This window comes from Peromyscus maniculatus, chromosome 9 (genome assembly GCF_049852395.1).
Source record: "Peromyscus maniculatus bairdii isolate BWxNUB_F1_BW_parent chromosome 9, HU_Pman_BW_mat_3.1, whole genome shotgun sequence".
In the NCBI taxonomy this organism is placed as follows: Eukaryota; Metazoa; Chordata; class Mammalia; order Rodentia; family Cricetidae; genus Peromyscus; species Peromyscus maniculatus.
The window spans coordinates 73016816-73038833 of NC_134860.1; the positions used below are offsets into that span (position 1 = coordinate 73016816).

The 22018-nt window shown below is 45.3% G+C and overlaps 1 protein-coding gene across 8 annotated transcripts in view; it reads left to right on the forward strand.

The window, feature by feature from the left end:
* The window catches only part of Rubcnl (rubicon like autophagy enhancer), a 40140-nt gene that overhangs the window by 12122 nt on the left and 6000 nt on the right, over positions 1-22018 (forward strand). For 7 of the 8 annotated variants that reach the window (XR_013042527.1, XR_013042526.1, XM_076545370.1 and 4 more), the window contains 7 exons: positions 1560-2195; positions 5413-5495; positions 6349-6559; positions 12046-12106; positions 14759-14891; positions 16307-16452; positions 17902-17966. Coding sequence is in view for 6 of the 8 variants with exons in the window: in XM_076545370.1 (XP_076401485.1) it covers positions 1560-2195; positions 5413-5495; positions 6349-6559; positions 12046-12106; positions 14759-14891; positions 16307-16452; positions 17902-17966 (1335 nt within the window). In the remaining 2 variants the exon portion in view is untranslated. Of the gene's footprint in view, positions 1-1559; positions 2196-5412; positions 5496-6348; positions 6560-11544; positions 11647-12045; positions 12107-14758; positions 14892-16306; positions 16453-17901; positions 17967-22018 lie in introns of all 8 variants that reach the window. The other variant, XM_076545375.1, reaches the window with a different exon arrangement.

A 22018-nucleotide genomic window follows, 5' to 3' on the forward strand; every position in this document is an offset into this window, starting at 1 on the left:
GGCAGAAGGAGGGGAGCCACTCTCCACTCTGAAGTCATAGGTGGGTGTCCATGTGGGAGAAGACAGTGGCTTAGACGAACACGCTGGCTCTAAATTTGCTGAGTGATTAAAAATGGAGAGTTAGGACAGCATAGAGTCACACATGGCTCCTAAATCTTAGGCTCAGGTGACTGGGAAATGTACTTCCCGGGACAGGGAAAGTAGGAGAGGAACAGATTCGGGACAGGGGGGCTTTAGAGTCTGATTTGGGCATATTAAGTGGAGGTCACTGGGAAAATGTCAAGTAGGTAACATGATAAACTTGCCTGGAGTTGAGGGAATGTGAAATAGCAATGTGCATGTGAGAGTGAGCTCCACACAGCATGGTGATGTCTAACACTCTGGAATCAACTCTAAACCTCACATTCAGTCACACTCTTATGTGATAGTCTTGCCTGTCGACTGGATTGAGCAGGACAAACCTCCAGTGTGTCTGTGACAGAGTCTTCAGAGAGGATTCAGTTCTGACCTAATCCATGGGTTAATCCCCTGATGGATTAAGAATTTGAGTAGACTATGGGAAGGTGGGGGCGGTTGGAAGAAGCAAGACATTGAAGGTATGCTGTGAAGGGCATGTCTTAGTCAGGCCCCTTCTTGTTTCTGACTTTACCACACACTCCCACAGCCGTGATATACTGGGTCACCACACCCAGTAACATGAGTTCTGTGACCAAGGACTGGACCTTCTGAAGACCTGAACCGAGTAAATCCTTAAGCTGCTTTTCTCTCCGGTATTTGGGCACAAAAACATAAAGCTAATCCCAAGCACTGTGGCACTCTTCATTTGAGCTGAACTTGCCCAGATGGACCGCGTCTGTGTGAAGGCTGACCTGGATGGACTTTCTCCTACCTTGCTCTTAAAGGTGGACAGGAAAAAGAAATGTTTGCTGAGCCTGGGGAGATCTTCTCGCTGTGCAGATCAACATTTAACCATCATCACATTCACTACAGCCAAACTCAGAACCATTTTAAAGATGGATTCTAGAATCACACATCATTTAAAAATATTAGAAACTAATACTGAATTTCTACAGATGTCATGAATATTCAAGTTGACGCAAGCCGCACGGCATCAGGGTCTTAGTGGTTGTCTTCTTTCGTTTGAATGCTTCCTTACTTTGCTGTAAGGCTAGAATGAACTCCAAATAAAGTGGTATAAAAGTGTCTTTACTTTTATGTGGCATTCCCATTTTTGATTTGATGGTAATTTTATCGTAATACCTTTGGTATATTGCTATTTTGCATTATTAGTTGGTCTTTGTATCTTCTTCAATTAAGTTCACACTTGAAAAAAGGTTTCTTATCCCCACATCAAACTCTCTAGGCTTACCGCTGTTTTTTTGTTATTTGTTTGTTTTTGTTTGTCTGGTTTAGTCATTTATTTTTGGCTTAAAAATACAAGGAGAAGTTAATGTGAGCTATAAAGGAAAATGATATTTTTTTTTGCTTATTGACAATAATATATAACCAAAAATACAACTGGACTCTCATTTATCTGGAATGATTCTTGTTCATTGCAGATAAACTCTTCAGACCTCCAGCTGACCATGTGATGAATTTAAGGACCATGCCAGATGGCACAGCAGCCACTGGAGAGCTATGTTTTGAGCCCGTTCACTCCACACCTGGAAGGATGGTGTCCCTGTCCACAGGCCAGCAAGATTCTCCTGTGGATCCCTGTGAAGGAACCAGCTGTGCCTTTGAGGACACTGACGGTCTGCCTAGGCTCCTGGACACTGACCACCCTCCTTGCCAATTAGACATGAGGCTCAGGAGGCACAAAGCCTCCTGGATCAACCCAGCGTGTGTGGAGCAGCCGCTACAAGACTTACGCCCCCAGAGACCAACAGTGCAGAACAGTGGGAAACACTTGGTGGTGGACACTCTCTCTCCCGTGGGCCTTTCACGGCTGTCCCACGGGGACTCCCTCACTGAAACGCCGTTGTCTGAGAATACCGCTGGTGCCCTCTGCAGCACCACTGCTCGTGGCTCCGGGGGCAAGAATGATGCCCTCTCCCTGGTTACAGAAGAGCGAAAGGTTCATCCTCAGCATAAATCTCTGCTCAAAAACCCCCAGACTGTGGCCACTTCCCCATCCCCTAAGGAGGACAGTGCCCGTTTTGAGTCTCCCCGTTTGACAGCTTCTGCAGATGACGGTAACTCTATCTGGTGACTTCCTTCATTCTCCTCCATCCTGTGTCTGTCTGGGCTGGCTCAAAAGTCTGCCTGTTGTCTTGGCCGTGAGAAATGAAGTTCATGGCCTTCTACTTTGATTAGGAGTCAATGCATGAGCTCATTTGAATGTTACCACAGCCCATGCTCTGGGATGGTCCCCACAGGTGGATCAGATATCATCTCCTCCTTCCACGGAGGGCCAGGTCATCATTTTAGCTCAGCATAGTTAGAGTGCTGGGCCCAGACCTTGGCACGGAGAGCCAGTGGTGAAGCAGGGGTCACTCCTAGCTGACAGACAAGCCTTTGTTTGCAGGTGTGCAGTTCCAGAAGCAGTCTTTGGGCTTATTAGTTTGTCTGCAGGAAAGACAGTAGGAACACTCAACCCACTGCGGGTGGGGAAGGCATTTGCACACTTGAAAGGAATTCTCTGTCATAGTGCTCCTGCAGGTGACGGCCATGCCTCCCCTGTTATAGTTCCGGCAGAGGCAACTGAGAAAATAGCAAATCTGAAGACAGTAGCCACAAGCCCTCCCCCAAAGGCTGTGTAAAGCCTATTGGTGCAAAAACAAGGGCTACCCTTGCTTGTACATGTTCTTAAATAGAAAACTCCTGAGTGAAATAGTCCGCATAAAGTAACAGTCGAGACTCAGCTAGTTGACTTTACTTGATTTTGAAGGATTCATTATGTTCTATCCATGCTGTCAGTTTAGAGCCCTGCTTCAAATAGCCTGGGAAGCATTCTGTTGTTGTTGTTTGCTGCAAAATAATTTTAAAAGCTGTCACTTGCCTGTTCTCAGCCTGTGTGTATTTATTTCTTCCTGTCTTTCAAAGGCAAATTTTGAGACAACCAAATTTGAGCAAAATGCCTCTCAGAACAGGCCGCCTCTTTCTTTCTCTTGTCCACCCAGGTGGTTAGTTCTCAGAATAAAGAGCGGCTTGCAGATTTCAAGGTTGCTAAGTGAGAGATGAGTTTGCTGTTAGATTGCCTCCTGGAAGAAGTCTTTCTCCACATAAACCATCATGGTAACACGTCATAAGCAGCCCCTGACTGGTGATGACCTTTGAGGCTCAAACCCATCTGTCATAGCCTTGTACAAGAAGTAGTTCTGCAACTAAGCATTACTTTTGTATCTTTGTCTTTCTCCTAGAAAAACAATGGGACAAAATAAACCCCAAAGCAAAGACAAGTGCTGCGGCCCCTTTTGTCCAAAGGCAGGATTTCCCAGCAATCCTTATCAGTACCTTTAAAAGCCACTCAGTGTTTTCAGGTGTTCTGTTTTATTTTTGACAAAGGCTCTCTATGGCCCAGGTTGGTCTTAGACTCATGGCAGTCCTCTCATTTCTATTTCCTGAGTGCTGAGATCACAGATGTGAGCCATCATACCTGACAAGACTCTCTTGAGCTTGGTGAAGAGATTTATTCTACGTAATTAAGAAACAGAAGCTCGGGCCGGGTGGTGGTGGCGGATCTCTGTGAGTTCGAGGCCAGTCTGGTTTAAATAGCAAGTTCCAGTATAGGCTCCAAAGCTACACAGAGAAACCCTGTCTTGAAAAGAGAGAGAGAGAGAGAGAGAGAGAGAGAGAGAGAGAGAGAGAGAGAGAGAGAGAGAGAGAGAGAAGCTCAGAAGTGACTGGGTTCTCTCCTCCTTTAGTGTGGAGCAGCAGAAAGGACATTGGCCACTAAGACATGGGCTTTTCTAAGACCCCCACATCTCTAATGGCAGCTGAGGGAAGCATTTCCTGAGGCTGGAGAAACAATCCTCTGGGCCCAATTGTTTGAATGGGACCTACATGTTTACAAAATATCTTATAGTCTCTATCTCCTTATGTCGTAACAAGTAATAATCCCAACTCAAGGCATGGGAGAATTTGTGACCAAGGCATAACGGGCTGGGCACCGCTCTGCTGGATGTTGCTTTTTCCTGTATACTCAGGTCTGCACCTATGACCTAGGGACAAAGCCTGCCAGCTTCCTGTTTTTGTTTAAAAAAGACAATGCAGCAATTTAGTCTCTTTCATCAAAAGTGACCTTTTAGTTACATGGCAGAGATGGTAAATGGCCCTCATAGCCTACCCCTCAAATGTTTACCAACCCCAGCCAGGACGTCCTCGGTTTTCCGTGTCCGACTTACTTTGTTCAGCATGAGGCATCAGGATAACACTGCCTGCATGTGTCTGGCATCTGAGGACCCACAGCTGCCAGGACGCTTGCAGAATCTTGTTTTAATTCAGCAGGGCAGGAAACCTCAGCTCCTCTGGCAGTCACGAAGTTTCACTTCCTTCCAAGGCTGCAGTTAGCAGTTACGTGATCGGAAGTACTCTCTTAGGTGCTCCTTGCCAGTAAGGAGTGGGTGAGGATGCAAGAACGGTTGATCCAGTGCCGTCGACGCTGGCTTGACTGGAGGACTGTCTGTTGTCAGATGACTTTGTGTGTGTAACAGGAAGTTTGGGGCCACTTGCCGTGAGCTGGGGAAGCGATCCTATAATTCAGGCCACCTTCCCATCTCTCTGGGTACTTCCCATGACCATTTGTCTTCCCGCCGTCTCTGTTCCACTGCTCCCTCTTTTCTGGTGGTTTTCAGCAGATACCTCTCAGTGACTACGTTAGTTTCCTGTAGAAACGATTGACAGTAGGGCCTTGGCATCAGAAGGCTTTTTCCTCTTCTGTCACCCACATCTTTCTAGAACTGTACTCCCACCCCCCCCCCTTAACGGTGTTGAAGACTTGTACTCTACAGTTGGCTTTGTTTGCTTAGATAATCTTTGAATTTGTTTTCCCCATTTTTCCCCTGTATATGCACTCATGCAAATGTGTGTGTGTGTGTATGTGTGTGTTGTGTGTGTGTATGTGTGTGTGTGTGTGTGTGTGTGTGTGTGTGTGTGTGTGTGTGTGTGTGTGTTCACCTGTGTATGTGGAGACCAGAGGTTAATGTCAGGTGGCCTCGATCACTCTCCACACCCCCTTCTTTTGGAGACAGAGTGTCTCACTGAACCTGGAGCTCACTGAGTTGTCTAAACTGGCTGGCTGCCAAGCCTAGGGATACTCCTGCCTCCACTTCTCCAGGCCTGAGATTACAAGTGCCTGATGCAAAAGGAGACTGAACACGGGTCCTCAAGCCTGCATAGCAAGCACTTTATTGACTGAGCCATGTCCCCAGGCCCCCACTCTCCATTTTTAATGACTCACTGTGTTGACAGGTGCTGCTCAGGGCAGCAGAAGAAGCCATTCTTGGAATTTCTTCCCACTAGAGACATTCATGATGCCCATTGATGTGGAAAAGGTGAGTGGATCTTCTCAACCACTGAGAGTCTGAGTCTTTTGGTTGCATCTCTTGGATATGAGTATGGAAACCTGTAATCCAAAGTTTCTCTGTCCTGCTGTATCCTGCAGCCATTTCCAAATATCACTCAGAGGCTTATAATAATTATAAATGTTTAGCTGATGGCCCAGGCTTATTACTAACTGGCGCTTACAACTTAAATTAACCTATTTCTATTATTTATTTATTTATTTATTTATTTATTTATTTATTTATTTATTTATTTGGTTTTTTGAGACAGAGTTTCTCTGTGTAGCTTTGTGCCTTTCCTGGAACTCTCTTTGGAGACCAGGCTGGCCTTGAACTCACAGAGATCCGCCTGCCTCTGCCACCCGAGTGCTGGGATCAAAGGCGTGCACCACCATCCATACCCGGCCTCTATTAATCTTATTGTTGCGTGGCCATGTCATTATGGTGAGGTACAGTCAGGATTTTCAGGATTTGATGGAGAATTTTTTGCAGGTACTGTGTACTCAGTTGTCCATGACTAACAAACTATGTCAGATGTTGGGCCCTACCTACTGAAGGTATTCTAGCATAAGACATTCAACTTGATGGCTGGAATGGGTTCAGTAGTAGAGTGCTTACCTAGCATATGCCATGTTAAGTTCAATCTCCAGTCCTGAAAATGAATTCCATTTGGTGTATCTGTGTCTCTGGATGTGTGTTATGTCATAGTTATGTTAAATCAACAGTTATGTTTATCTGCATTCGTGGCATCTAAGTGGCACTTCTCCACTTTTGAAACCTGATCCATACTCCAAAGGAAAGTTGATTGTGATCCTATTTGAACTGACTTTTTTTTTCCTTGCAGGAAAATGTCCACTTTTATGCTGCAGACATGATAATCTCCACAATGGAGAACATGAAATGCAACCTCCTGAGTCAACAGCAACCAGAAATCTGGGGCACAGAGGAAGCCAGTGGGTCTCGTGGGAATGGTCAGACCAAAGCTGAAGTGACCTTGTATACCCCCACCAAGCAGGAGCCAGGGTCCTCCACTTCTTCAGACAGTGGCTATGAAGGCAAGTTGGGCAAGTGCTTGAATGCTGAGTGTTGTGATCTCCATATATGCTGTCTGTCCTCTGTCCAGTCCTGAAGGAGGGACATTGTTTAGTCCTTTGAAGATGTGTTCAGTCCATGGCCCATTGGCCACATGCACTCCAGGTTAGCCATGAATGTGACAATTCAAAATCTGAAACTAACTTAGAACATTTTGAGAGGTGTGTGTGTGTGTGTGTGTGTGTGTGTGTGTGTGTGTGTGTTTGTGTGTGTGTTATTTTCAGTGACTTGGTTTTGAGGGTCTTTAGTGTGTATGTTGTTGGTGATGTCACTTTTCACATGTGGATGATCTCCCCCAAGGCTGCTGTTTTGCCTTGTGATTGATGCTCATGCTCCACCTTTTGGCCAATGATGCATTTCTTGGGTTTTTTTTTTTTTCCTCCTTGGATTTCATTCTGCCTTTTCCTGGTCGCTGCTGTCATCTGTCTCCCTTCATTTTCTAGCACATAGCATTCTCCTAGCTTTCCTTCCACATTTTTTCCCTTGCTTAGTGGTCCTCTTTCATTTAGCAAACAATGAACCTGCCATGTACTCGGTGATGGGGCTCAGTGGTGGCAGGATACTCTTTTAGTTAGGGTTTCTATTGCTGTGAAGAGACACCGTGACCATAGCAACTTTTATAAGGAGAACATTTAATTGAGATGGTGGCTTACAGTTTCAGAGGTTCAGTCCATTATCATCATGGCAGGGAACATGGCAGCATGCAGGCAGACATGGTGCTGGCTACATCTTGATCAGAGGGCAACAGAAAATGGACTGTGACACTGCGTGGTGTCTTGAGCCTAGGAGACCTCAAAGCCCACCCCCACAGTGACACACTTCCTCCAATAAGGCCACACCTACTTCAACAAGGCCACACCTCCTAATAGTGCCACTCTCTGTGAGAATATGGGGGCCAATTACATTCAAACTACCATACACTCTTGCCCCAGAGGAGAAATGCAGAGCTGTGGCCAAGGAAGCAAGAGGGCTAGCACCTTGCAGAGGTGAGAGTCCAGCCCAGTCACTAGTCAAGGGCAGCTGGGAACCCAGAAAGTTCCTTCTAGAGGAAAGGGCACCAAAGTTTATCACTAACTGGGACTGGAGGGCCAGCCTCCAGGTGGCACCAGGTTATGCAAAACAAAACAAAAAAACCCAAAACAAAACAAAAACAACAACAACAAAAAAAAAACAAATGCAGTGAGGGCTATCTTTTTCTATCTCAGGGGTAAATAAGGAAACACACACTTTCTAATGGCAACTTTCTCTTTTACTTCATCTTGATGAAGTAAAATCCTCTCTGAAAATCTCTCTTGATCTCTCTCCTGCCTAGCTACTCATCCTCTCTCCCCATCTCTCTCTGCACACCCACACCCACACTCACATACTCGTTCACTTTTCAACAGCTATCAGAGACTATGGGGGTCCAGCCCCTCTATAGTCCCCTCCCAGGGTCCAGGAAGAATCTGCAACCAGCTGATAATTAATCTTTGATAAAAAGAAATGAATCTATGTACACAAAACTCCTTAGTCCTTACACTTTATTATTCTGTGTCAGTTTTTTCTCTACATAGTTTCTATTCTGCTCTCATGCCTAGCTCCTTTCTTGATTGATTTCTCCCTACATTAATCTGCTGTCCTCTAAGTTCTATCTTAATTCTCTCATCTTAGTTCTGTCCCATCTAGGTTCTCATCTATCTAGTTCTTTCCCATCTCAGCTCCTCTCCCATCTCCTCCTTTCTCATCTTGTTCTTCTTCATCTTGTTCTTCTCCATCTGGCTCTTCCTCATCTTCCATCTCGTTCCTCTAGTACTCTCTTCTCGTCCTTCAATCTAGTTCTTCCCCATCTCAGTTTGTTCCTCTCCAGTTCTTACTCATCTATTCTTCTATTCTCTTTTCTCTTCTCCGTATCCTTATTCTCTCAGCTCTCCCTGAGTTTCTCAGGAATCCAGTTATAAACCCAAGCAATAGAAAATCTCTGGCCTAGCAAGGTCACCAGGCTTGAATTCTATGGGGTCATAAAGGCAGGTAAGAATTTTCCTCAGGTAGTGATTGTCAGGATTTCTTTTACAACCCAAAATGGGAGAGGTGAAAGAGGAGGTCAGCTGAGTGCTAATGACCTGGTAGTATATCAAAAAGGGATCTGTGTGCTCAGTCTACATTCCTAGCAGTAGTTAGGTAAGAAGTTAGGGGTCTATTAGTAAGGTTGTATAAGAAAGGAGGGTCTCACCCTAAATTGCACAAGAAATAAAGCTATCCGCCTGACCTAGGAGACAGGTGTTGTTTCGTATGGCCTTGGATGCTTGATAGGCATTTTAGATAAATACACTGTTAGGAGTTCTTGGAAGCATGCAAGAAAATTATTTCAGGAACCAGCTAATATATATAAATATATATATATATAAAAGCTAAAATATCACCAAGACTTCTTAAGCCAAGGCTTGACCTTTGGAGAAGTCCTTGACTTTTCCAAGTAGTAGCTTTTGTGATAGTAGCTGAATTCCATTATGTTTTCCTGCGGCTTGCAGCAAACAGCCAAACTCTGGACAATTATGTGCTACATTTTCAGGGTCTGACCCATTCTCATAACACATGATAAGTCACACAGTTTTTCTTAGACTAGGGAGGTCACATTGACTGGCCAGTGAGTAATACTTGACTGTGCACATAGCTCTTTCCCAGACAGAAAGTGACATTAATAACATTCAGGACTTAACAATAATAGTTAGTTGGCTGAACCCTGAGTCTCATAACATAAACTGAGGCTGGGATTACATGCAGAAAGTCAATTACTGCAGAGAGTTATTTCTACCAAAGTTGCTTCAAGTCTGACCTTGATTCAGCAACAAACACCTGGGAATTTGTCCTTGTGTATTCTCTGCAGGGGCAGCTAGTCTGTTTTGAATTTGTTCTGAAGTCTAACATTAGCTGTCTTTGTGACTGAGAATACTGTTACTTTCCTATGTCAGTTATGAAAAATATTCTAGTAGTATTTCTAGTCATCAGAATTATACAGCTTAAGCAGAAAATCATCTTCCTGACCATCCACAGCTATTTGTATACCCTATAGATGGAATACATACATGAGATAAACATACAAGCAGTGGGAAAACACCCATAGCAGTTCTTAGGGAAGAAATGTAGTAGCACATGAGATAAATTACAGACAGGAGCAACTGGTCATTTACAGTCAGTGACCCCACAGTCCTTGCCAGTGGGGCTTCCCATCAGAAAGTTATTCGTCTGGTGTGTTGATCTGTTGAACACTAGTTGTCACCTGCTGTATACTCCAACAGCCTCTGGTAAAGCCATTGCTGCCAGCAGCTCTCAGCAAAAGCTGGTCATGAATGTTAGCATTCACACTTTGCATCCATTTCTTAAAGAAAACCTTGTCTTCAGCCCCATCCCCCATATTTACTTTCTGGCAGATTTTGTCTCCATCAGTCACTTCCTCTAGGTGGCTGCCTCTGAGAGACCTGTGTTTTCAGTCCTGAGCTCTCTTTCAAGTGTCTTTCTGTACCTGTCAAACTTGCCCCAGATCCTCTGATTTAACACTCTTCCTGGATGGCTCAAAGGCACTCCATTTTTCTCTGTTTCCTGTGCATCGTATCTCCAGCTTTGAGGTGGGCATAGTAAACCTCTAACTTAACACGTCTACACATCTAATAATTCATCACAACCCCTTCTGCTGTGGGGGAGGCTGTGGCTTGACTCTGCTTTCTGTCTGTAAAGATTCTATTGCCAAATGAGGCCACATTCACACGCTCTAGGTGGACACGAACCTAGAGTGGAGGGGCTTGACTCAACCCAGCATGATTCTATGGCCTGTACTATGTATTTCATGGCCAGGTTGGCTTTTAATTTTTATTATTTTTATTTTTCCTTCACTAGTTTTATTTTAAACTTTGTATTATAATGGGAAATTTTCAAACCTATCTAAAAATGGACAGATTGCATCAGCCTGTTTCACCTAATTACAGTGAATTAGGTCCTAAATTAACTTCCTACAGCTTTTAGTCCTTGAAGCTGCGGCTTTAGCCCTGCTCACCCCCAAACTTCTGTTAGTTAGGTGCTACTCTGTTCTTTCCCCTTTCCTCTTCTTCTTCTTCTTCATCCTCTTCCTTTTTCTTTCCTCCCTCCTCTTCCTCACAGTCCTCCTCTTCTTCTTTTCAAAAGTGTCTTAACTATATACCAGACTGGTTTAAATGGAATGCGCAATTCTCCAGCCTTTACCTCCCAAGTGCTGATATACTGTAGGTGGGTATCCTCACACCCGATGTCATTTTTTCCCTTGCAATACTGTGATTGAGCCCAGGGCTTTGTGCATGCCTGGAGGTGGGGTGGGGTTCTACTCTTAGTTTTATTTGTTTGTTTTGTTTTTGTTTTTCAAGATAAGATTTCTCTGCATATCCCTGGGTGTCATGGAACTCTCTCTGTAGACCAGGCTGGCCTTGAACTCAGATAGTCACCTGCCTCTGCCTCCCAAGCACTGGGATTTAAGGCGTGTGCCACCACCACCACCACCACCACCACCACCACCACCACCAGTACCCTGCGGGTGTCCTGCTCTTCAGCTATTTGTTTGTTATGGTATTCATGCATATGTGTTTAAACGTGTGTGTGTGTGTGTGTGTGTGTGTGTGTGTGTGTGTGTGTGTGTGTAACTGTCCTCTTGGTTTTGGTTTTGGTTTTTTTTTTTTTTTTCAGAACAGCTCTCTCACTTGGCCTGGAACTCTCTGATTAGCTCACTGACTCCAATGAGCTCCCAAGATCCACCTGCTCCCCACTTCCCCTCAGTGTTAGGATGACAGGCTCAAGCTATCACGATCAGCTTTTTCTGTCAGTTCTGGGAGCTGAACTTGGGTCCTTGTGCTTTGCCAACTGACCCATCTCTCCAGCCTCCACTCTCACTTCCCGATGACCAAGTGCTTCTTGCTTTTTTTTTTTTTTTTTTTTTTTTTTTGGTCAGGCTGTGCTGTGCTCCAGGTCAGCCCAGTGGCTGAGACACTTTCTCCCTCTCCTGTGCCGAGAGAGGCCTGCAAACGAGACTTGGATGAATTGGTTATGTTAGGTGAGATTTAGAACTTCCTTGCTTCCAGCTCCCTCACATCACACACCTACCAGCAAACAGCACATACAAGGCCATGTCTGGGATGTTTGGGAAGACCTCTGCCAGGATGCAGAGAAGGAGAAGCTGTTTCCCAGTCCCTAGCATCTTGATAATTGTTCATCTCGCTGGTACGCACTGAACAAAAAGGCGGATGTTCATTACATCTGCTGTGTGGTGTTGATGAAGTTCATATAAAAATCCCATCCCTGGTGCTTAACTGGAGCCTCACACTGTTGTCTGTGGGTAATCAGCCACTGCAGGGTCCCTAAATGCAGGGACCTATGTTTTGTAGACTGATAAAATTAACTGAGTGAGACAGGCTGAATGACCCTGTTGCCCTTTCTTTTCATTTTCCCACAGAACTTGGGGAATGTAATGACGTCACAGAAGGCAGCAGACGCCCCAGCAGCTCTTTAAAGAGGTACATGTCTTCTTGTGCTTACACACATGGACCCCTGGGGGGTTCTTTGGAGCCACCATGTATGTACACTCTGCCACTGATACCTGATATTGTGGCCACGTTAGCCACAGGCGGGGTTCATGATGTTTAGAGTTAATTGTCAGCTTGGAAGAATCCAGAATCACCCGAGAGTAGGGCCCCTTAGCCAGCCTATGGGGATTATCTTGACTATGATAATTGATGTGGGAAGGCCCATGTTAATTATGGGTGGGAGCATCCTCTGGGCAGGTAACCTGGACCACATAAATGGAAAAAGAGCTGAGCTAGCATGCATGTATTCATTGCTCTCTTCTAATTGCTTGTGTGGTGTGACGAGCCACTTCAAAGTCTCAGTGTCTTGACTTCGCTGCCATGGTGGACTGCCCCTTGAAGAGTGAGCTAAATAAGTCCTTTCTGACATTCCTAGGAGATAGAGTCTCACAGCAAACTCCCCAGTCCTGTGGCTCTAATGATTTTCCCACCCCCTCTTCTGCAAAGTTCCTGGAGCCTTGGGTGTGGGAAGTTTGTAGGTGTGTCCATTGAGATTGGGCTCCACAACTCTGCATTCTGATTGGTTGTGGTTTTCTGTAGCCTCCGTCTGCTGCAAAGAGAAGTTCCCCTGATGAGAGGCAAAGACTACATGCCTAAGGACAAATGTTAATAGATTGTTGTTGGGGTTTAGTAAGTTAGTGGTGGGGGGGTGGAAAGGGAAGGAGGAAGTGTTATAATATCAAGAATTTTAGCCAGGCGATGGTGCTGCACATCTTCAATTCCAGCACTCGGGAGGCAGAGGCAGGTGGATCTTTGTGAGTTCAAGGCCAGCATACTCTACAAAGTGAGATCCAGGACAGCCAGGGCCACACAGAGAAATCCTGTCTCAAAAAAAACAAAACAAAACAAACAAAACAAAAACAAAAACAAAAGCAAAACAAAACAAAAAACAAAAAAAAAACCAAAAAGATTTAAAATTAGAAAAAGTAAAATAAATCCTTTGTCCCCTAAGTTAATTTTTCTGCAGCTTACTTATTTGTATTTTTTTATGTGCATGGGTGTTGGGACCCTTCAGTTACTTTTGTCAATTTTGTCACAGTAACAGGAGAAGAACTAGGATTAGACAGGACAGTCACCTAGAGTTCAGCCAGTCATCTCCATAGCAGCAGCTTTGGTTACTATGAGAAGATACCGGAGATGACGAACTTACAGAGAGAAAAGGTTTACTTGCCTTTGGAAACTCAAAGACGTGATAGTGTCATTGACAGTGAGGGCAGTGTGTCTTGGGAATACCATGGCAGGATCATGGGGAAGAGGGAATGGTCCCACCATCCTTTGTAGTTACTGCCCCCAAGGACCTAAAGACCCCTGCTACGTTCCACCTCCCCAAGCTTCAATCATCTCCCTGGGAGCCAATCTGTTAACATCCGGACCTTTGGAGGACACTGCCCATATTCGAGGCACAGCACCCCCAAATCACTGTGTGTTATAGTGTGTGAAAGACTATTGTCTATGGGTAGTAAGCTTTCTTGTTGGGACTGCCAGCCCACAGAGACTTATTAATTATGAAAGCTTGGCCTTAGCTTAAGCTTTTTTCTAACTAGCTCTTAGAACTTAAATTAACCTGCTTTTATTAATCTATGTTCTGCCACATGGCTTGGTTATCTCTACTCTGTACTATTTGTCCAACCTCTCCAGTGTCTTCCTTGCGTCTCCTGCAAGCATAGATTCATTCCTCTGACTTCCTCTCTCTGCCTCGGAAGTCCTGCCTATCCTCTCCTGCCTAGCTATTGGTCATTCAGCTTTTTATTACATCAATCACAGCAACACATCTTCATACAATGTATAGGTATTCTGCTACGTATATATCTTCATTTTACCTCACAGTGAGGCCAGACAAGTTTTACATATTATATATATTTGTGCATTTATTTAAAACAAACTTAGGTTTATTTTATTTTGTGAGTGTTTTGCCTGCATGTATGTATGTGTACCATGTGCATGCTGCATGCCCATGGAGGTCAGAAGAGGGGATTTGACCCCCTAGAACTGGAGTTATGGATGGTTGTGAGCTACCATGTAGGTGATGGAACCAAATCCTGGTTCTCTTCAAGAGCAACAAGTGCCCTTAACTGCTGAGCCATCTCTCCAGACCGGGGTATTTATTTGTAACCCTGTTGTAGAGACATGGAAGCTGAGGCTTATAAAGGATGCCACAGTGTCCCCAACCCCGTTGACAGGGTCTCACTATGTAGCTCTAGCTGTCTTGGATAGACATATAGTTGCTAGGTAGATTAGACTGGCCTTAAACTCACAGAGATCCCCCTGCCTCTGTCACCCCAGTGCTGAGATTAAAGGATGGGTCAGCCTCACGATGCTGCTGAACATCAGAAGAAGGGTTTGAACTCCGGTTTTCTGACTTTAAATCCAGCGCTCTTTTCACCCTACCCCAGGTCTCAGTCCCCTGACTAAATGAGAGACTCTGTCTGCTGATCACGGGTGAACTGTGATTGCTTTGGATGCCCAGCTAATACCTGACTGTCTCATACAGTTTCCTCAACACACAGTCGAAACCCCAAAGACCCTGACTCTACTCCCCATGCACAGCTGTCCAGCGCTTTGTTTCTTTCTCTCATGTTTCAGTGCAACGTGTGAGTCAGACGTCAGTCCTGCTGGGCTGCTAGCCAGAGAGTTGCTTCGAGGGTTCTGGAAGTGGCAGATGCTGTCGGAAGTCAACTCTCCGATGCCCGGCTCCCTGACAGCAGCCAGCTCAGGAGTAAGTATGGAAGCCAGCTGATGTAGAATGAAACAGTCTTCATTTCTCACTCGGCCTGCTCGATTCAAATATTTATGTTTCCTTGTATGGTTCTCAGGTGTCTTGGAGGTCTCAAAATGAACGTGAGCACCCATTAAACATCAGGGAATACACCCAACAATTCACACAATGTTGTTATTGTTTTGAGAAAAGGTCTTGCTATGTAGCCCAGGGGAGTCTCTAACTTACAGAATCCTCTTACTCCAACCTCCCTAGTGCTGGGATTACAGGCTTGCTAACATGTTGGGATCCTCCCAAGTATCCTGGGGTGGTGTTCTCATTTTCCCCTCCTTCTTACTTTTATTTTAACATGTTAGGCTGAGACCCTAGCAAGGCAGTGGGCAGGGCAGGGCAGTGGGCAGGGCAGGTCAGTGGTGAAGCAGGTGCCACTCCTGACTGACAGATGTGAAAACACACAAGACTCTGCTTGCCGGATATCCTGTCCTCAGAGAACATGGAACCCCCTGGTGGTAGTAAATGCTAAAGGAAGGGCTGGGAAAACCCCACTCTGGAAGGGCCAGGGTGGCCAGGCGTCTAATTCTACCAGAGGAACTTAGGAAAGCTGGCTGGAGAGCTTAGATCCTGAGCCAGGTGTTAGCCAGACAGTGCTGGGGCAGCCAGACCCTGTGGGGAAGTGTTCTTAGCAAGGGCCACTGGAACACAAATGGAGGGGGTCTGGAGCCCAGATGAGCAGAGACTCAGGTGGGGTGGACAGTGCGAGTGGGGGTGGGGTGGGGGTCCTGGGGGCCCTGGGGACCCTGGGAACAGGCTTGAATGATAATGGCCAAACTGTGGAGGTTTCAGAAGGCTGATTGGAGGAGTCTGGATTTTTAATGACGACGGGAAAATGTAAGATTTTACAGTAAGCTGTTCAGCTTTGTAAGCTAGGGTTCTGCAGCAAGACCATGGCGAAGCTCTGATTGGCTGCTGCTTTAGTCCCTGGGGGCTGCTTCTGTCATGAAGAATCCCAGGTTGAGGAACTCTTCTCACCACATGGGAAGTCAGGAGACAAAGGAGCTAAAATCCTAAAACAGGCCGGCTCAGGCTCAGTGGGAAGAGCGCTGCTGTCTTGAAGTGTGAGTTCTCAGCACCTACACCGGGTTGCTCACAACTGCAGGGAACTCCAGCTCCAGGGCATCTGGCATGCTCTTCTGGCCTGCACAGGCGCCACACACACAATCATTAAAAAAAATAGAGGGGGGCAGGGGCTCAGTTGGAAAGTAGAGGACATGGGCCAAGTCCTTTAGATCAGCTGTAACCAGTTCCAATTTCTGGTGGTAAATTTTAATGGGAAACACACTTGAGAGTTCTTTTCAATTAAACTCCCGAAATGTGCTTTCTGCGGTCATCCCCGAACCCTCTCCTGTGTCATGTAGGCTGGGAATGAAGAGAAGGCTGGGGAAGACTTTGACTCCAGTGTGGACGCAACACAGGAAATCACGCTGAAGTCTAAGGTCCCAGGAGCTGAAGACTGGGTACCCTCTCGATTTCAAATCATACTTACTGTTCACACACCAATCAAGTAAGTGTGAGGTGCTGCCGGAAATCTTAGGTTCTACTTGGAACATGTGATGGGTCCCACCTGATACGTATGGAAGCAGAAGAAGAAAAAAACAGTGCCCTGAGGGACAAAGGAGAATGTGTGTCTGGCTTAGTTTTGGCACTCTATCGTGAAATTTGGGGGGAGGATACATAAGTATTCACATACATTAAAAGTGTAACTCTTCCTCCCCAATTATGAACATTATATAGCCCTTATAGATTAAATAGGCCTAAAGAAGACTTTTTAAGGGGCTATTTCTGAAACAAAACCCGAATACAATGATTTAAAATAATGAGATCATTCTATTTTCCAGACCAGCTAGTATGCAATTAAAAGAACAATGAATGCATAGTAGTTTTAAAAGAAGAATTTAATCTCAAGGAGATTGGCCGTAACTGAGAAATGTAACAGAACATAAGTAGAATCTTTATTCTGTAAAATCACAGAAGCTCCGAGACAGCTAAGATTATACAAGAAGGGACTAAACCTATGTAGCATGTGTCTTTGTGACCATACATATGGTGTGTACATAGTAGTTTAATTGTGATTTGTTCTGAGAGTATGGAATGGATTACAGATAAAGGTTACAGGCAACATATTTTAGCCACCTGCAGTTTTTCTGTTTTCTCGGTCTCTCATGCAAGCTTCAGGGCTATGGAGCAATGTTCGCTGCTCCATGGAGGTCTCTCATGAACCTTATCCCTGCTCACCGTCTTTGCTCTCAGACTTAGTGGATCCCAGAAAGGGTGCTTCGACTGCTGGGGCAGAACTTGCCCTCAAGGCACTGGGACAGGTCACTTTCATTGCACAGGCTATCTTTTCTCTCAAATTTCCCAGAATCCTCCGTAAGACATATGGATGGAGATTTAACACATTTTTTTTTAACCTTGGCAATTTTTGTTGACCTTAGACTACAATAAATATTTAAATTTACCACTTTGCCCATAATTCTAGGTCACTGTTGAAACTGGGGCACAGCTGCTCCCAGAACCCTCTCTGCAGGAGCATTTGATAAATGTGTCTTGCCTCATCTCTTATTCCAGTGTGTATTGTATTTATTTACCCATGACCTTTCCAAGCATGTCAGACTGTGTTGTGTTTCCTTGGCTGTCTTTAGTGTACCTCTGGCTTCTGTTCATGGGCAGTGGGAAGCCCCAAGGACTCTATAATAGAGGAGTTCTTTGTGATACTGACTTCTAATTTGGGGACAACTGAGATTTTTAGGGTCCTAGCTTCATAAAGCCCAGGGGTTTCAATTAGAAGACCATATTAGATAAGTATAAAATTTTCACAAAAAGGAAAAAAAATGACAAAATTAAGGACCCCAACCCAAGGAACACACCATGATGTCAACTGCTTTTCTATCAATGAGAAATGCTGCCCTGACCAGCTTTGAAATGTGTAACCGCTGCCATTTTCTGTCCTCAGGAGGGACATAGCGGTAGTGGCCCAGAATTTCTTCTGTGCTGGATGTGGGACTCCAATACAGCCCAGTAAGTATGGGTCCTGCAACTGTTTGCTTATTACCTGATGACAGAGTGAAGATCAGCAGAGCCAGACTGTGTATTGTTTTGGTGTGAGACAGATGTTTTGGTGTGGGCATATTGTGAAGGACTCATGGAGGCCATCATGACCTACAAAGCTGCATGACTAGCCAGGAGCTAGGAGGACCAGCATCCTGGCTGCTTCTCCAGTGGGCACTTGGAGAACCCAACCATTCCCGACAGGCATTTGAATCTGTTGTTTCCTCTCCCTAGAATGCTCTCCCTGTAAACGTCCCTATGAGTCTTGGCTCCTTCACATCTTTACCTTCTCCCCATTCCTTTTCTTCCTCTCCGTGTGTGTGTGTGTGCTTCATGCAATCATCCTCCACACTGTTTACTCTCAGCATGGCATCCATCCCTAGACCACTCTGTTTTATTTACAGATTATTATTTGCCTCCATCACCAGAAGTAAGTTCCATGAAGGCAGAGGCATTGTTGGTTTTGTTCATTCTTCATCTTCACCCCCTAGGGCTGTGCTTTCATAGACAGTCCTCCAGACACACCCACAGAGTCAACAAATGGCTCCTGGCCAGACTGCTCGGACAGAGGACATGGTGACTCATTTCTGAGCTGGCCAAGATCCTGCAAACTAGTCTTCCCCATGCAGGATTTTTAGCTGGGCATTGCTTGCTCTCCAGCAAGGATGTCTATTTCAAGAGATTGCAACTGAAAGCAGAAGCAGGCAGGGCTTCTTCTATCTCACTTCATGTTACTGTACCATAGTCACAGCGATCTTCCTTAAATGACTTAGTGTCCCAGCTAGTCTAGCAAGAAGCAGGTCTGTTAGTTAATCTGTACAGCCTAACGTCATACACAACGTCAAATGCATGAGTCAGAAACTACATAGACACGACGGACTCCCCCAATCCTTGAGTACCTTCCTTAGTTCATTGACATGCTGTCAGTCCAGCAGGGAATTTTGCAGAACCTGCCCTCACAAAATCTGCTTCCCAGCTTGGAGGACAAGATAGGGAATGGGGAAGGCGAGACCGCTGTGGAATTTACAGTGGAGAGACTTCATCTGAGATGGAGGTGGAGGGGGAATGAGAGGTTTCCTAAAGAAGAGATTGTCTCAGGATGTGGGGTGCTCGGCACAGGCAAAGGGACAGTGGCAACCGGAAAGAAGACAGAGGAGAGGAGAACACTGCAGTGTAGGTACAGCACAGGTTTGGCTGATGTCAGCTGTGGAAGCGATTTAGCGCTTTTCCTGAAAGCTTCGTCTAATTCTGACTATTTTCACTTGGAATTCTGAGCTCATTTAGACTCACAGAAAAGTTTGAGAAATAGTGTGAAGGGCTCCCAAGCGTCTTCCCCAGCTTCTGTCAATGTCAATCACAGGGCAATCATTACATCGGAGATGTTAATGTTGGCTCAATCCTGTCAGCTTAACTTCAGACTTTACCAGATTTTAGAAGATTGTTGCTGCCCATAGCCTTTATCTGTTTCAGAGTTCAGTCCAAAAGCCCACATTATGTTTACATTCTTCCTCAGCCCCCTCCAGTCTCACATACGGGCCATTTTACCCTCTATCCCTGTCCTGGCTAGTCTTATGTCAACTTGGCACTCAAACTAGAGTCATCTGAAAGGAGGGAACCTTAACTGAGAAAATATCTCCGTAAGTTCTGGCTGTATGGCATTTTCTTAATTAGTTATTGATGGGGGAAGACCCAACCCATTGTGGGTGGTGCCACCCCTGGGCTAATGGTCCTGGCTTCTATAAGAGATCAAGCTGAGCAAGCCACGAGGAGCAAGCCAGTAAGCAGCTCCCTTCCATGACCTCTGCATGAGCTCCTGCCTCCAAGTTCTAGCCCTGCTTGAATTCCTGTCCTGGCTTCCTTCAATGATGGACTGCAATGTGGAAGTGTAAGCCAAATGAACTCTTCCCACCACCCCCCGCCCCCAACTTTCTTTTTGGCCATGGTGTTTCATCACAGCAAAGGAAACCCCAACTGAGAGAACCCCTTACTCATATTCTAAAAGTAAGGATTATAAGCAGTTATCACAACAAAATGGCAACAGCAATTCTCACTATTCTCTCCCCGGGTCCACTCTCCTCCCTACTGCCTGCAAGGCATCACCATGTATGGCTCACTTTCCAATTTGATTTTGCACAGCGCATCTAGTCTCTATTTCTCTCTAGTCAGCCTTATTCAAGAACTGCACTGCGTGCCCACGTGGCATCATGAAATCACAGTTAATTACAATTTAAACTCAGTTTCTTAGTCACACTTGGCCCATGTCATGGCAGCTGTGTTGGACGGCAATCCATTTCCACGTCTTCAGAAGGTTTGGTTGGACAACCCAATTCTAGAATTATTTTCCATGTCATTGACTCCAGGAGACAGAAAACAGCTGTTGGAGGGGGGTTTCTGAACTCCAGTTCTAATGACTTGCGGGGGGGGGGCATGGATTTGAGAGTTTGGGGCAGAATTATATGATCCCCTGCAACCCCTCAAACAGGACAAGTAAAATGGCTCCAGATACTTGCAAATGTCCCCAGAGGGTAAAAGTCACCCTGGCTGAGTGCCACTGGTTTAGGAACCTTCCATTTTTTTCTGTCTGAATGGTCTTAGGAAGAGCGATGACATCATTCATGCTGTACTGATGGTAGCACAGTGGGCATTCAATGAAGCTTGGTGAATGAGTGAATGGATACTGAGCTGCTGGGGGCTTAGATGTTAGGGAAAGGCAGGTTACATTAGGAGGAAATTATGGGCCCCTTGTGTCCTGTCTCTTCCCATCATGGCAAGTCTGATCAGGCATGCAGGTTCCCAGGTCAGGTGCTGCGCTGAGTACTCTGCTTTTTATATAGTATAGTATACTACACCTGTCCTTCAGGTGGCATGCTAAGTACTACAATTTTTATACAGTATAGTATAGTATAGTATAGTATAGTATAGTATAGTATAGTATAGTACACCTGTCCTTCAGGTGGCATGCTGAGTACTATAGTTTTTGTATAGTATAGTATAGTATAGTATAGTATATTACACCTGTCTTTCAGGTGGCATGCCGAGTACTATAGTTTTTGCATAGTATAGTATAGTATATTACACCTGTCCCTCAGGTGGCGTGCCGAGTACTATGGTTTTTGTTCTTTTGGTTTGTTGGAGATTTAGCATACCTCTCCCCTCAGGATAACCCAGCAAGTGCAGAGACATTTGTCCTTCCCCGTCAGCACCTGAACCCAAGGAGAAGCAGGATATGCTGGCTACACTGGATTTCAACTGAGCTTGCCTGCTCACTGCCAGGGTGTCCCGACTGTAACGCTTGTCTTCACGATCCTGTGTTCTCCTTAATGAAAGAGGGATCATAAATTCCTAAGTCACGGAATTACAAGCATAGAATGACATATATTAACCCATAGCCAGCTTGGGGAACAGGCTAAGTGCCCAGTGAAGACTGATCCCTGCCTATTCTTCGAGGCATTGTTTGGAAAACGGTCACCATTATCTACAGTGTGCTAGGGAGTGCAGTCACTCCCTTCCCATCCATTACGTTGTTCTTTCTCACCACGAGTCTGACAGACATAGGAACTGGAATTACACCTTGTGTTATCTCATTGACAAAGAGACACAAGTCAAAACAGGATTGATAAATGCCAGACTTGGTTCATGTCGGACGCTAACGCTGAGGGATGGCCGCACGGGAGACTTCCGCTGTGTTATTTTCCTTCTTAGCCCAGGTAGTGAGGGTGCAGTATTGTTACCTTCATCCCTACATTTTTTGTGCCTCAAAATATTTTATCAGAGAGATTTCAGAAGCACCATGTGTTTGTTTTAGCAGATTCAAAAGTGCAAGAAACAAATAGTTTTCTCCACACTGCAGAGATGTGCATTGTTAGCATTCTGGGGGTCTAGGTACTCTCTATCTCTCTCTGTCCCCTTCCCGATTTATACGGAAATTCTTTTGAAGGCTACATCCTCACACTGTGCACACGCTGCTTTAGAATGTGCTTTTTGTCTGTGGGCTATCCCTGAACCCTCTGTGCCACATTTGT